The sequence below is a fragment of the Cetorhinus maximus genome, chromosome 2 (assembly GCF_964194155.1).
Source record: "Cetorhinus maximus chromosome 2, sCetMax3.hap1.1, whole genome shotgun sequence".
In the NCBI taxonomy this organism is placed as follows: Eukaryota; Metazoa; Chordata; class Chondrichthyes; order Lamniformes; family Cetorhinidae; genus Cetorhinus; species Cetorhinus maximus.
Genome location: NC_135880.1, coordinates 195,125,675 through 195,139,509, shown reverse-complemented (window position 1 = coordinate 195,139,509; position 13,835 = coordinate 195,125,675). Strand labels below are relative to the sequence as shown.

General features: G+C 38.8%; 1 protein-coding gene across 3 annotated transcripts in view; it reads right to left on the bottom strand.

The window, feature by feature from the left end:
* Nucleotides 1-960: 960 nt before the first annotated feature.
* The window catches only part of ccdc15 (coiled-coil domain containing 15), a 40,071-nt gene continuing 27,196 nt past the window's right edge, over nt 961-13,835 (bottom strand). For 2 of the 3 annotated variants that reach the window (XM_078531383.1, XM_078531400.1), the window contains exons 8-11: nt 13,630-13,733; nt 12,663-12,833; nt 9,095-9,243; nt 961-2,115 (exon numbers count right to left, since the gene is read on the bottom strand). In XM_078531383.1, coding sequence (XP_078387509.1) covers nt 2,000-2,115; nt 9,095-9,243; nt 12,663-12,833; nt 13,630-13,733 — 540 coding nt within the window. In that variant the 3' untranslated portion in view covers nt 961-1,999. The remainder of the gene's footprint in view (nt 2,116-9,094; nt 9,244-12,662; nt 12,834-13,629; nt 13,734-13,835) is intronic. The other variant, XM_078531391.1, reaches the window with a different exon arrangement.

The window sequence follows — 13,835 nt, the reverse complement described above, 5'->3', positions numbered from 1 at the left end:
AAGATAGATCAAGTGTAGGTGAACAGCCTTTAAATGTTATTTATTTAAACTACTACCTGTATTGTTTGCATGGATCTTATTCTATTATGCACTATTACACTATTAGCATTAAATTCTCTGAGCCTTGTCCCACTCTGCTTGTCTTTACCCAAATCACTACATTGCTGTGTCAGTGACTTTTCACTTTAGCTTTCGAAATCTCCCTGCAACTGACCACCTTCCCCATCACTCCCCCATCTTTTGGTTTAAAGCCCCACCATCCACAGCTCTAGTTAGATGTTGATTTCTGCCTGGTTTAAGTGAATCCCATCCCAGTGGAACTGCTTCAGTCTTGGTGCCAGTACCCTATATAAACTGAAAGTCTTTCTTCCCACACCAGTCCGAGAGCCATGCTTGACCCTATGCCAATTTGCAGATGGCTTAGGTAGAATTCCAGAGATTATTATCCTTGAAGCTCTGTTTATGAATTTAGAACCCTGTTCCTCCAACTGCCTGTGAAGAACCTTATTCATTTTACCTAAGGTGTTGGTTCCGACATTACCACGACAACTGGCTCCAGTCCTGAGGAGATTTCCCAAACTCTGGCACTAATCAAGCAACTTTCAGAACTCCTGATCTTAGCTGCAGAGAACAGTATCTATTCCACTGTCTGTACTGTCCTTTATCGCTATCATTACCGCATTCCTTTTCACTCCCCTCACTTGAATGGACTCCTGCACCATGGTGCTATGATCGCTTTGTCCACTTTGCATGTCCTTGTTCTCATTCTACTGATTTTTGAAATTGTCTCCTGATTCTGCATATTTGTTTCACTGCAAATGTCTCTATTAAAGCAGGAAGACTTTTTTTAAACACAGAAAATCTATATAAATACAGGATCGATGCAGCAATCTTCTGACCATGCAACAGCTTAACTTCATTAGCTCCGATCTTATTGAAAATAATTCTCCATACAGGTGAGGCGTTTTTAAAATATTTTATTGGTCAATAAATTGCATCAATATGTAAACCACAAATTCACACTTTAGACAAGTTATTGCACATAAAATGAAACCAGCAGCACAAATCTAAATACGCTTTACTCAAATTATTCCACGTATTGGTCAGACTATTAAACGCCAAGAAAAGGGCATTTTAGTAACATAACTGGTAGACTTACCATTAAAACAACTTCAACATAAATAAAACAAAAGAAAATGAAACAAACAACAGCACCACAAAAAAACTGAAAGCAGTGGACAGCATAATCTGCCCTTTGTTATGTTAGATTTGGTTACTCAGAAGATTTTAGTTGGGATGCTTCATTGATAGCTTAGCTGTTCCTGACAATGGAACAGGGTTCTTTTACAAGTTTATAACGTAGCTGTCAGTCTAAGAGTCTGTATAAACCTGGAGAAGGGCAAGCTGCATGTCGACGACTGCTTCGTATATGAAAAGTAGTACAACACCCTTACTTGCGTCCTACCCTGGCAAAATAATTAGGCTGGTGTTATCTCTGGGATGGCCTGTGAGATGAAATTTATCTGGAGATAACTGGTTTTAGCAGTTCGATACATTCCCAAATCGAGACATCTCCCCATGAGGGGCCCTTTTTATAAAACTGAGTAAGAATGGAAAATAAAAGCAAAAAAAAAGTGAATCGAAGAGATAGGCAATTGTAAGATGTTAAATAATGATTCGTGCGTTTGGAAATTAGCTGTCCTTTACTAAAACTAGAACTAACCAACTTAGAAATCACCATTGTTTTTCTTTAAAATTGTCTTTGGAAATATTTTCAATTTTACCAAACCTTTTGTCTTCAATTGCAAAATTCAGAAAAATGATTAAATATTTTTAAGAAATCAATTTCTCACACAATTAAATAAAAAAAACCAATAATTTATCAACCACTTGTTATTAAAAAGACACGCATACATTTTCTGACCATATCTCCACAGATCAAAGTCTTTTTGGTGATGATTAATCGCTGGAGTGAATCTAGCTTCCCAGAGCAGCTGAATTATTTCCAGGCCGAACACAAATGCACTGATGCGATCTTCTTCATTGAGTTATTTCTACACTGTCCGTCCCAAGCATCGCATGAAGATAATACAGACTGTAGTGCTCTGACATACACTGTGAGTGGGGTGATGGGGGAGTGGAGAGAGACAAAGTATGGCACAAGTATACAGTGAAACATGTCCTCGAGATTGGTTTTATTATATAGCTATCCTTTTGTAAAAACTTGCTGGTTTCAGATATCTGAAACTGGGCTTAAACTGTGCAGAATATATATCCAGTAACCAACTAAATATCATTGCTCCACAAATCTGAATAATGGCCAACCTTGTTAATCATGCATTGAGGGAAGAGATCATTTTGATAATCAGTTTCTCTATAAGCAGTCTTTTCCAGCACCATCATGGATCATCTAGATGGCATATTTTATGAGCATTTTTAAAAGCCGTAATCAGTGAAGGGTTCCTTCACTGTCGCTGGGACAAAATCCTGGAACACCCTATCTAATAGCACTGTGGGTGAATCAACACCACATGGACTGCAGCAGTTCAATGAGGCAGCTCACCCCAACCTTCTCAAGGCAATTAAGGATGGGTAATAAATGCTGGCCTAACCATCCCATGGCCTACATCCCATGAATGAATGAATAAAATGAATAAAAGAAAATATCTGTCACCACAATTTTAAAAAAGTGTCTCATAGACCCTGTAGGAATACTGGGCCTCCAGACACACTGGAAGCATTCTGAGAAAGAGAAGAATCAATCCTCGAATTTCAGGAATAAGATCATAAGAAATAGGAGGAGTAGGTTTTTCAGCCATTTGGTAAGATCATGGCTGACCTGATTGTGACCTGAACTCCACTTTCCTGACTGTCCCCATAACCCTTAATTCCCTTGTCGATCAAAGCTCTAACAATGACCCAGCCTCCACTGCTTTGTGGAAGAGAATTTCAAAGGCTTACGACCCTCTGAGAGAAGAAATTCCACCTCATTGCCATTTTAAATGGGAGATCCTTTATTTTGAAAAACTCTGACCCTAGATCAAAATTCCCTGACATGAAACAGCCTCTCAGCATCTACTCTATCAAACACCCTCAGAACCTTATATGTTTCTGATCACCTCTCATTTTTCTAAACTCTGATGAGTATAGGCGCAAAATATAGGAACATAGCACTTAAGAGTAGGAATAGGCCATTCAACCCTTAAATCTGCTCCCCCATTCGATAAGATCATGACTGTGGTCTCAATTTCACTTTCCTGTCTGCACCCTCCCCATAACCTTGGACTCCCTTGTCTATCAAAAATCGACATATAAGAACATAGTACTTAGGAGCAGGAGTAGGTTCATCCTTTCCTCTAAAGACACAACCTTCATCCCAGGAATCAGCCCTAATTAACCTTCTCTGAGCTGCTTTCAATGCAAGTATATCCCTCTTTATGTAAGGAGACCCTAGGTGCGGTCTCACCTATGCCCTGTACAGCTGTAGCAAGATTTCTCTACTTTTATACTACATCCACCTTGCAATAAAGGACAATATTCCATTTTCCTTCCTAATTACTTGCTGTATCTGCATGCTAACTTTTTGTGATTCATGTCATTTTGGACACCCAGATCATTTTGTACTGAAGCATTAAGCAGATACTCTCCATTTAAATAATATTCTGCTTTTCTATTTTTCCTGCCAAAGTGGACAACCTCACTTTCCCACATTATACTCCATCTGCCAAATTTTTGCCCACTCACAACCTATCTTTAGCCTCTTTCAGGTCCTTTGTACCCTCTTCACAACTTTTCCTACCTATCTTTGTATCAACAACAAATCTAGCTTCCATACAGTCTGTATGGTACAAGTAATTAATATAGTTCATAAATAGTTGACGTCTCAGCACTGAGCCATGCAGCACTCCACTAATTATAGTTTGTGAACCTGAATATATCCTTTTTATCCTGACTCCCTGTTTCCTGTTGGTTAGCCAATCTTCCATCATGCTAATATATCACCCCCAACACCATGAGCTCTTAATCTTGTGCAGTAACCTTTTTTGTGGCACCGAATGCCTGTTTGAAATCCAAATACACTGGTTCAAAAATCCAATAAATTGGTTCCTCTTTATCCACGCTGCTTGCTAAATCCTCAAAAAACACTCAAATTTAGAAATGCGATTCCCCTTTTATAAGACCATGTTGACTCTGCCTAATTGTATAGCTATTCTAAATGTACTGCTACTACTTCCTTGATAATGAGTTCTAGCATTTTACCAAGACAGATGTTAGACTAACTGGCATATAGTTTCCTACTTACTATCTGCTTCTTTTCTTGAATAGTAGGTGTTACATTTGTGGTTTTCCAATCCGCTGGGACCTTTCCACAATCTGGAGAATGTTGGAAGATTACAAACAATGCATCTACCATCTCTGCAGTCAGTTCCTTTAAGACTCTAGAATGTATGCGATCATATCCAGGGGACTTGTCAAACTTTATCCCATTAGCTTTCTTAGTACTTTTTCTCTAGTGATAATGGCCAGAATTTTCGGCTGTGAACGGGGGCGGGGCCCACTCGCCGATGCATAAAATGACACAGGGTGACGTTGGGCGTGCTTCCCCACGTCACCGCGTGTCATTCAGATTTTCCGTTTGGTGGGTGCCCCGCCGAAATGGCAAAGGCCCATTAAGACCATTTAAAAACTAATTAAAGCAATAAACTGAGCTGCCTGTCCAACCTTAAGGTTGGCGGGCAGGCGAAGAGCCCAGGCAGCCTTTGCATTTTTCATGGAATCTCATCCATGGGATGAGGTTTCATGAAGTGTTTATAAGTTGAATAAAAATTTTTATAAAAATTCATTGACATGTCCCAGCTCATGTGACACTGTCACGAGGGGACATATCTTTAAATTTTTTCTTTTCTTTACTTAGCTTTTTAAACACCTCTGTACCTCAGGGAGATTTCTGCGCTCTTTCGCGCGCATGCGTGAAAGAGCGCAGGCCTTGACTCAGGGAATCACATCCCCCTCCCCCCCGCCTGCACAGGGAGCACTCAGCGCTTCTGGGCGCGTGTCACACTGGGTGGGTCTTAATTGGTCCGCCCATGTAAAATGGCAGCGCCGATTGGGTTTATGCCCACCCCCACTCCTCCTGCCCATGGGGGGAAAATTCTCCCCAATGATTCTTTTAAGTTCCTCCCTCCCTTTTGCTTCTTGGTTTTCTACTATTCTTGGGATGCTTTCTGTATCTGTGAAAAAAAAATACTTGTTCAAAGTCTCTGCCATTTTCTTGTTTCCCCAGACCCACCTTCTTAGGGAAGAACATTTTAGTTACTTTCTCCTTTTATATAATTGTAGAAGCTTTTACTGTATGTTTTTATATACTGTCATTTTACTCTCATACTCCAATTTCTCCCTCTTAAACCATTCTTTGCTAATTTATAAAATTTCTAATCTTCCGGATACCACTAACCTTCACAGCATTGTATATTTTCTCTTTTAATTTGATACCATCCTCAACTTCATTGGGGAGAATTTTCCCCCCATGGGGGAACTTCCTTAGTTAGCCACGGGTGGTGTATACTTCTGGTAAGATCTTTCTTTCTCAATGGAATTTATCTTTATTGAATGTTACAAAATACCTCCTTAAATATCTGCCACTGCTTCTCTACCATCTTATCTTTTAACCTATTTTCCCATTCCACTTTAGCCAACTCTGTCTTCATACCCTTGCAATTGCCTTTATGTAAGTTTAAGACCCTAATTTTAGACCCAAATTTCTCACCCTCAAACTGAATGTAAAATGTCATCATGTTATGATCACTCTTTCTTAGATGATTCTTTACTATGAGGTCAATAATTAATCATGTCCCATTACACATAACCAGGTTAGTTCCAACATATTCTAAGAAAATGCCCTGAATACATTCCATGAACTAATCCTCCAGGCTACTTTTGCCAATATGATTTATCCAATTTGTATGAAGATTAAAATCTCCCACGGTTATTGCAGTACCTTTATTACAAGCCCCCTTATTTCTCAATGTATACTCTGTCCTGCAGTGTCACTATTGTCAGGGGCCTATAAACCACTCCTACCAGGGTCTTCTTTTCTTTGACATTTCTCATCTCCACCCAAAACAATTCTATGTTTTGATCCTCCAAACTGCCAAGATCATTTTTTACCAATGTACTGATCTCATCGTTTATTAACAGGGCCACCCTACTACCTTTTTCTTTCTTCCTGTCTTTCCAAAACATCAAAAACTCTTGAATATTCATGTCACAACTGTGGTCACTTTGCAACCATGACTCTGTAATGGCTACCATACCATACTCATTTATTTCTATTTGTTCCATTAATTCATCTGTTATAAATGTTGCATGCTTTCAGATAAAGAACCTTTAATCCTGTATTTTTACCATCTTTTTTACTGGTGCACTCTTATATTTGTACACTCTGTCCCTTCCTGTCTCACTCTGGTTACCATTACACTGCACTACTGCCTTGTCCTTTCTCTTGAACCCTCCACAATTTAGTTTAAAACCTTCTCTACAGCCTATGATATACAATTCACCAGGATATTGGTCTCAGCATGGTTCATATGCAGGCCATCCCAACAGTATAGCTCCCTCTTTCCCTTGTACTGCTGCCAGTGCCGCATGAATTGAAACCTATTTCTCCGACACCAATCTTTGAGCCACGCATTCAACTCTCTGATCTCCTTTAACCTATGCCAATTTGCTCATGGCTCAGGTAGTAATCCAAAGATTATTACGTTTGTGGAGTTACTTTTTAGTTTAGTCCCTATGCTCATTCGCCCTCAGCAGAACCTCTTTCTTGGTCCTACCTATGTCTTTGGTACCAGTGTGGACCATGACAACTGGATCCTTCCCCTCCCACTCCAAGTTACTCTCCAATCCTGAGGAGATGTCCCATACCCTGGCACTGGGCAGGCAAGACAGTCTTCTAGACTCATGCACTTGGCTGCAGAGAACAGTATCTATCCATGTACCTATACTGTCCCCTACTATAATGACATTCCTTTTTACTCCTCCCATTTGAATGGCTCCCTGCTCTCAAGTGGTCAGTATGCTCATCTTCAGTCCCTGCTCTCATCCACAAAAGTTGCAAGAGCCTCGAACAAGTCGGACAATTGTAGGGACTGAGGCTCCTCCATTGCTACCTTCTGGATCCCCATAACTGCTTCACTCATAGTCACTCCTTTCTGTCACTCACTACAGATCAAATTAGAAGTACCTAGCTTAAGGGGCTTGACTGCCTCCTGGAACAAACTTTCCCTCTCCCTGATGCATCGTAGTGTCCAAAGTTCAGACTCAAGCTCATCAACTCTGAACCAAAATTCCTCAAGCTGTAGACAATTACTGCAGATCACGCTGGTGTCCACCAGTGCCAACATGCTATAGCTGCAACACGTAACCTGCTCTGCCATCTTTATTTTATTTAGTTTAACTAATTGGGTTTCAGGTTTATATTTCCCAGTACCGTCAGCGTTTAGAGGGACAAAATCCTAAAAACTCATCAAGCAATCATCTACCTGTTCATCTAATTAATGCCTTTAACACTCACCAGCTTCTGGAAGCTGAAAACAGCACCTCCATACCCCAAATGCACTAAATTCCCAAGTTAGCATTTTCTGATTTTATTTCATATTTCCAGTATCCGCTGTATTTTGCTTTTATCGAAAGTTAGCACTCTCACTTCGTCTCACACAGGCCTCGCCATATTCTGTGTGATAGCAAAACCTGTCTACTTTTATAGAAATAATGAGTTACAACCAAGTTACAACTGTTAAGTCAGCTTCTTGCTAGTGATTAACACCTATTCACTTTCAGTTGATTGACGGATTACTGTCACAGCTAGACAGTTTCTGTTACTTAGGCTCCTTAACTAGTTTGCAGTTTTAAAGTTCTAAGTTGAAGTCGGACTGCCAATCTAAATTATAGCCTTAGAATAACTTACCAGAGAGATTGCCACCTGCACCAAATTTCCAAGTTAGCACTCATACCTCATAATATGCACAAAAAATTCAGAAATTACCACAATTTTAAGCTCTCCAAAAGCTAAGGGACAGTTTAATAGTGAAAATTAGAAGCTTCAGAAAGGATTATCTTTTCAAATGGCGTAGTTTATTGCAACTCTATATTAATAGCTTAAGCTTCTGAAAGTAGACCAGTGCCGTTTGGTAGTAGAAAACTAATTGCTAAACCCAGGAAGAGAAGACAAAGGATGATAATAATAGTCAACTGTTAAGTCTCTAGACACGAGCCTGGAACGTGACAGCAATCAACTTACTACTGTAGAAGTTGCGTACCTTCCTCTCAGGTCATAAACTGAATTGCCTCAAGGCTGGAACCTGACAAATATGTTTAAAAAAAGACTAAAACTAATCTTGCTAAACCATACTATAATCTTGACCATTGAATGATACAATAGTGTTAAGCAAAACTCAGTTATTGCTGTAATGAAGTGTACACTGTGTCAACAGCAACTGAATTTCTTGTAGTTGACTTTAAATATTCAAATATTTTCCTATGATCATTAATGCTTGGTTTTTTGCTGGTATTTCATCATAACTGATGTTAATTCAAGTAGTGCTAGTAAAATGCAGCTGTATGCAATTTTGTCTTTTGTGACTCTGGTAAAGAGTTAACTTACAGTTCACTCAGTGCATAATATTGTCTTGTGATTGAGTTGGCTAGGTTAATTATCGATATAATATGGGTTAGTGTATATGGAAAGGTCCAAAGATGCAACTTAGGCTCCTTATTAAACCTTGAAAAGGTAGACTCCAAATTAACTTGGCAACTGTTAAGAAAAAGCGAGTGGGAAATTCATCTGATACTATTAGCCATGATCTTATCAAATGGCAGAGCAGACTCAAGGGACTGAATGGCCTACACCTGCTCCTAATTCCTATGTAGGTAAATTCCAATTTTTTTACATTTTGTGCAGGGTTCAACATCCATCTGTCACTCAACCTTTGGTCAGATAACTTTTAAGATCCCTCACAAGTATCCGCTGTTCTACAGTAAGTATTTAGAAGAAACAAAAATTGTTCTAATAGGCATTATTATCCAGTTTGTGTACCTTTCGGGTTTTTATAGAAGACACAGTTGTTTGCACACTTGTCTGGATGGGAGTCCCAGAAATCGGTTCCACAACAACAGATTGGAGGTAGATCTGTGTTTTGCAATTTAATCTTCTCCATCATCTGTGCTCTTAAGGCTTCTATATATCTGCAATACATTGAAGATGACAAGGAAGCTGAGTAGAAGCAGCTTGATAAACTCAGCCAAAAGTATAATCTGTTGTCAGTGATCATAAAGATACATCGCTCAATTTCAACTCGCCTAAAATTAATCTATTTATAATTGTATTGATCAGTTTTGGCTGGAATCTGGAGTTTTCAATCTGATCACTTGCTCAGCCTCTCCTTGTTGATGCAAAAGAGAAAGAGAAAGCTGTGTATAACACGGAAAACACTTGAATTATATTCCAGACCCACCAGCATTTAAACTGATAAAATACTTAGTAAATGCTTGGGTGAATATTCTGAAGGGTCAGTCCTGATTCCTTCTATTTTCAGATGTTGACAGGACTGTTGCTGAGCTTGTCTTTTCCATTTTTTTTCCAGCCATATAAAATGAGAAGATACCAAATAAATTGTTGGGATTAATTTTTTACTTGAATAGAATTTTAACCAACTCCCATTAGCTGAAGCCTCTCATACAGACCATCCCATCCCACCCAACTACATTATGCATTGGGGCGGTAGCATTTCATAATCTTAAAAACTGCAGGAAACATAAATTAATAGCATGAAACATCACAATTAAAAGTGCATAGTAGAACATTTTGCCACTAGTTCAGTGAATTCCTGATAAACAAATAAAATATCAGGCTAATTCTCACCAACTGTTACACAAGATCAATTTTAATTCAACAGGTCTAAAATTACCTAAGGTAAAGCCCATTAGCCCAACTTTCAAGAACCTGTTGAAAACACAGTGAGAGGAGGGACAAATATATATTTTCTTACTTATAACTGATTCCACAAATCACAACATTTAATGTTAGATGTAACAGATTTAATTATACAGAAATTAAACATAGAGTTAACAGCAGTACTTACACGAAAATGATACGGTCATATGAAACAGGAGAAGTAGTCATTTGGCCCCTCGAGCCTGCTCTACCATTCAATTATATCACGGCTGATCTGTTTGTGTATTGAATTCCACATTCCCATCTACCCCCGATAACCTTTGATTCCCTTGCCTAACAAGAATCGATCTACCTCTGCCTTAAAAATATTCAATGACTCCGCCTTCACCACTTTGAGACAGTGTTCCAAAGTTGCAAGACCCTCAGGAAAAATTTCTCATCTCTGTCCTAAAAGGGTGACCTCTAATTTTAAAATAGTGCCCCTAAATTGTGGACTCAGGCACAATAGGAAACATTATTTCCACATCCACCTTGTCAAGACTATTCAGAATCTTATATACTTCAGTCAAGTCACCCGGCACTCTTCTAAACTCCAGTGGAAACAAGCACAGTCTGTCCAACCTCTCCTCATAAGACAACGCACTCATTCCAGGTATCAATCTAGTAAACCTTCTCTGAACTGCCTCAAATGCATTTACATCCTTAAATAAGGAGACCAAAACTGCACACAGTATTCGAGGTGTGGTCTTGTCAATGCCCTGTATAACTGAAGCACAACGCCCTTACTTTTACGTTCAATTCCTCTCGTAATAAAGCATTCCATTAGCCTTCTTAATTACTTGTTGTACCTACATACTTTTTGTGACTCATGCACAAGAACACTTAGATCCCTCTGCACCTTGCAATTCTGCAGTCATTCTCCATTGAAGCAATACTCTGCTTTTTCATTCTTCCTGCCAAAGTGAGCAATTTAACATTTTCGTACATTATACTCCATTTGCCAAATTTCTTCCCACTCATTCAACCTATCTATCTGCAACCTCCTTATGTTCTCTTCTCAACCCACTTTCTTATCTTTGTGTCATCTGTAAATTTAGCTACCATGCCTTCGCTCCCCTCATCTAAGCCATTGATATAAATTGTAAAAATGCACAAATGCACAGAACCTGTGGGACTCCATTCGTCACATCCTGCCAATCAGAAAAAGACCCATTTATGCAAACTCTGTTTTCTGTCAGCCAGCCAATCCTCTATCCATGCTAATGTTACTCCCTATACCATATGCTTTTATTTTCTGCAATAACCTTTGATGTGGTACCTTCTCAAATGCTTTCTGGAATCCAAGTATAGTACATCTACAGGCTCCCCTTTATCCACAGCACATGTTACTCCTTCAGGGAACTCCAATAAATTGATTAAACTTTATTTCTATTTCACAAAATCATATTGACTCTTCTCAATAACCTTGAGTTTTCTAAGTACCCAGCTATAACATTAAAGCTAGCGTGTTGTGTTGGAGGATTCAAGTGCTATAGTTCTGAGCTTGACATGCAGGCTACAGGCTTTTGAATCCCAAATTTCTGTTCCAACACTCACATAACCTTTTGTTACCCCCCTTCTACAAGACAATCCACTCGTTTCTGCCTTACCTAATACAACTCCATATTATTAGATGAAATTTAATGAGCTTCTACTCTCGTCACTTAAAATTATTTTTCCATAGATGGTACAATTTCCATACTTTATCTTATCAATAATTTCATTCTTGTTCTTCTACCAAGTAAAAATTCTAATTCTAATTATGTACTATTCCATATCAACTTCCCACTTCTAAAATAGCAATATGTAGTCCCAGATTTCTTTCCATACAGCTTATCAATTAAATTTATCAGTAATAGTCACTGGAATTTATTACAATTACTTTTATTGTAAACTAGCCATTGCATTATGGTCAGTCTAAATTCAACAGTTCAGTGGTCATGGCATCCAAATTGACATGCACTTCCTCACTTAATAGCAAAAAGCTAAGAGAACCATTACTACAGTATTTTTATTCATTCGTGGGATGTAGGTGTCACTGGCAAGGCCAGCATTTGTTGTCCATCCCTAATTGGCCTTGAACTTAGTGGTTTCAGAGGGCAGTTACCACCTTGTTCTGGGTCTGGAGTCACATGTAGGCCAGACCAGGTAAGGACGAGAGATTTCCTTCCCTAAAGGTTATTAGTGAACCAGATGGGTTTTTTTAATGTCAATAGTTTCATGGTCACCATTACTGAGAGTAGCTTTATATTCCAGATTTATTAACTGAATTTAAGTTCTACCAGCTGCCATGATGGGGTTTGAACCCATGTCCCCAGAGCATTTGCCTGGGCTTCTGGATTACTAGACCAGTTACATTACCACTCTGCCGGTCTCCCCCAAAATGTATAAAGAGAAATCAATAACAGTGCATTCACAGACTTCAGGAAAATCTGATTAATCCTCCTGTTGTATTGTGACTTTGTTATTAAACTGATACCTCCAAAATCAGTTCTCCAGTAAGATGACTCTGCAAGGTATTACCAGAAATATTTACTTCAAACTATGTACATATATCTTGCACTTCCACAAAGAAACAAAGATTAATTTGATCACATGGTTTATTTCCTTCACTTTTCTGCATAACTATAAAACACCCTATGTCCTGTGAAAGCCAGAATTCTCAGCATACCTGGTACTCTCTCTGTTTTGTTGGGCTTTGACTTTTTCTGCTCTCTTCTGTTTCTCCTCCTCCTTCAACTGAGCAATCCTTCCACTTTCAGCCACTAGCTCTCTCTGATGAGTTATCTCAAGCATCTTTTTCTCTTCTGCTTCTCTTAGTTTCTCCTTCTCCTCCTTAATTCTGAGCAACATATTCATTTTTAAAGAAACATGGATACTGAATTGAGATAAAGGCTAAAGGTTGGTGTGGGCATATGAATAAGCCTGAGCCAATGTGAAATTCATGTTATTTACAAGCACAGCACAAACCATTGTCATTTTTTGGTTTTCCAAAGTTGTTCACTGAGTGAAGAACTTGGTGAGACATCAACGATGTAATAAAATGCTTTATAAATGCAAGTCTTTTGACTCATTGTATGATTGCCAAAAATGTTTGCAACTAGTTCAAGGGGCTGTTCTCCTTAGAGCAGAGCAGGCTAAGAGGAGACTTGATAGAGGTATTTACAATCATGAAGCATTGATATAGTAAACAAAGAAAAACTGTTTCCAGTGGCTGAACAATAAAGAATCAGAGGGCACAGATTCAAGGTGATTTGCACTGCCTGATAGGGTGGTGGATACAGATTCAATAGTAGCTTCAAAGGGTAACTGGATGAATATTTGAAGTAAAAACAAATTGCAGCCAGAGAACAGGGGAATGGGACTAATTGGACTGTTTTCCTAAAAAATTGTTACCAGCTCAATGGCCCCTTTCAGTGCTGTATCATTCTATGATTTATGGGATTATGACAAATTCAATAACATAAATAGTCTTCTACTAGAGTTTAAATGTCAAAGGTTTTGCTCATTTGTGGACAAGTGATATTAAATAATTTTATGAGCTAAATGTTCTGAAGCAAATTCTACTGATGATTGCCACAATGACGAGCAGTTTGAGTTTGAGCTTCAGCACTGCCTCAACTAAATGTATCACTCACTTTGCTATCCTCTTCTCATGCTCCTGCTGGCGTCGATGTTCTTTCACCTGCTCTCGTTCAATGTCCATGAAGAGGCGACGGTACATCAAATACTGGTTACCACGCTGGGAAAGAGATCAATCCAGAAATATATCTGCATTATTTTAGTATTTTCCAGCAGTCTAATTATCTGCAAAGTAAAAGAAGCTTGGTTGAGAGACAACCAG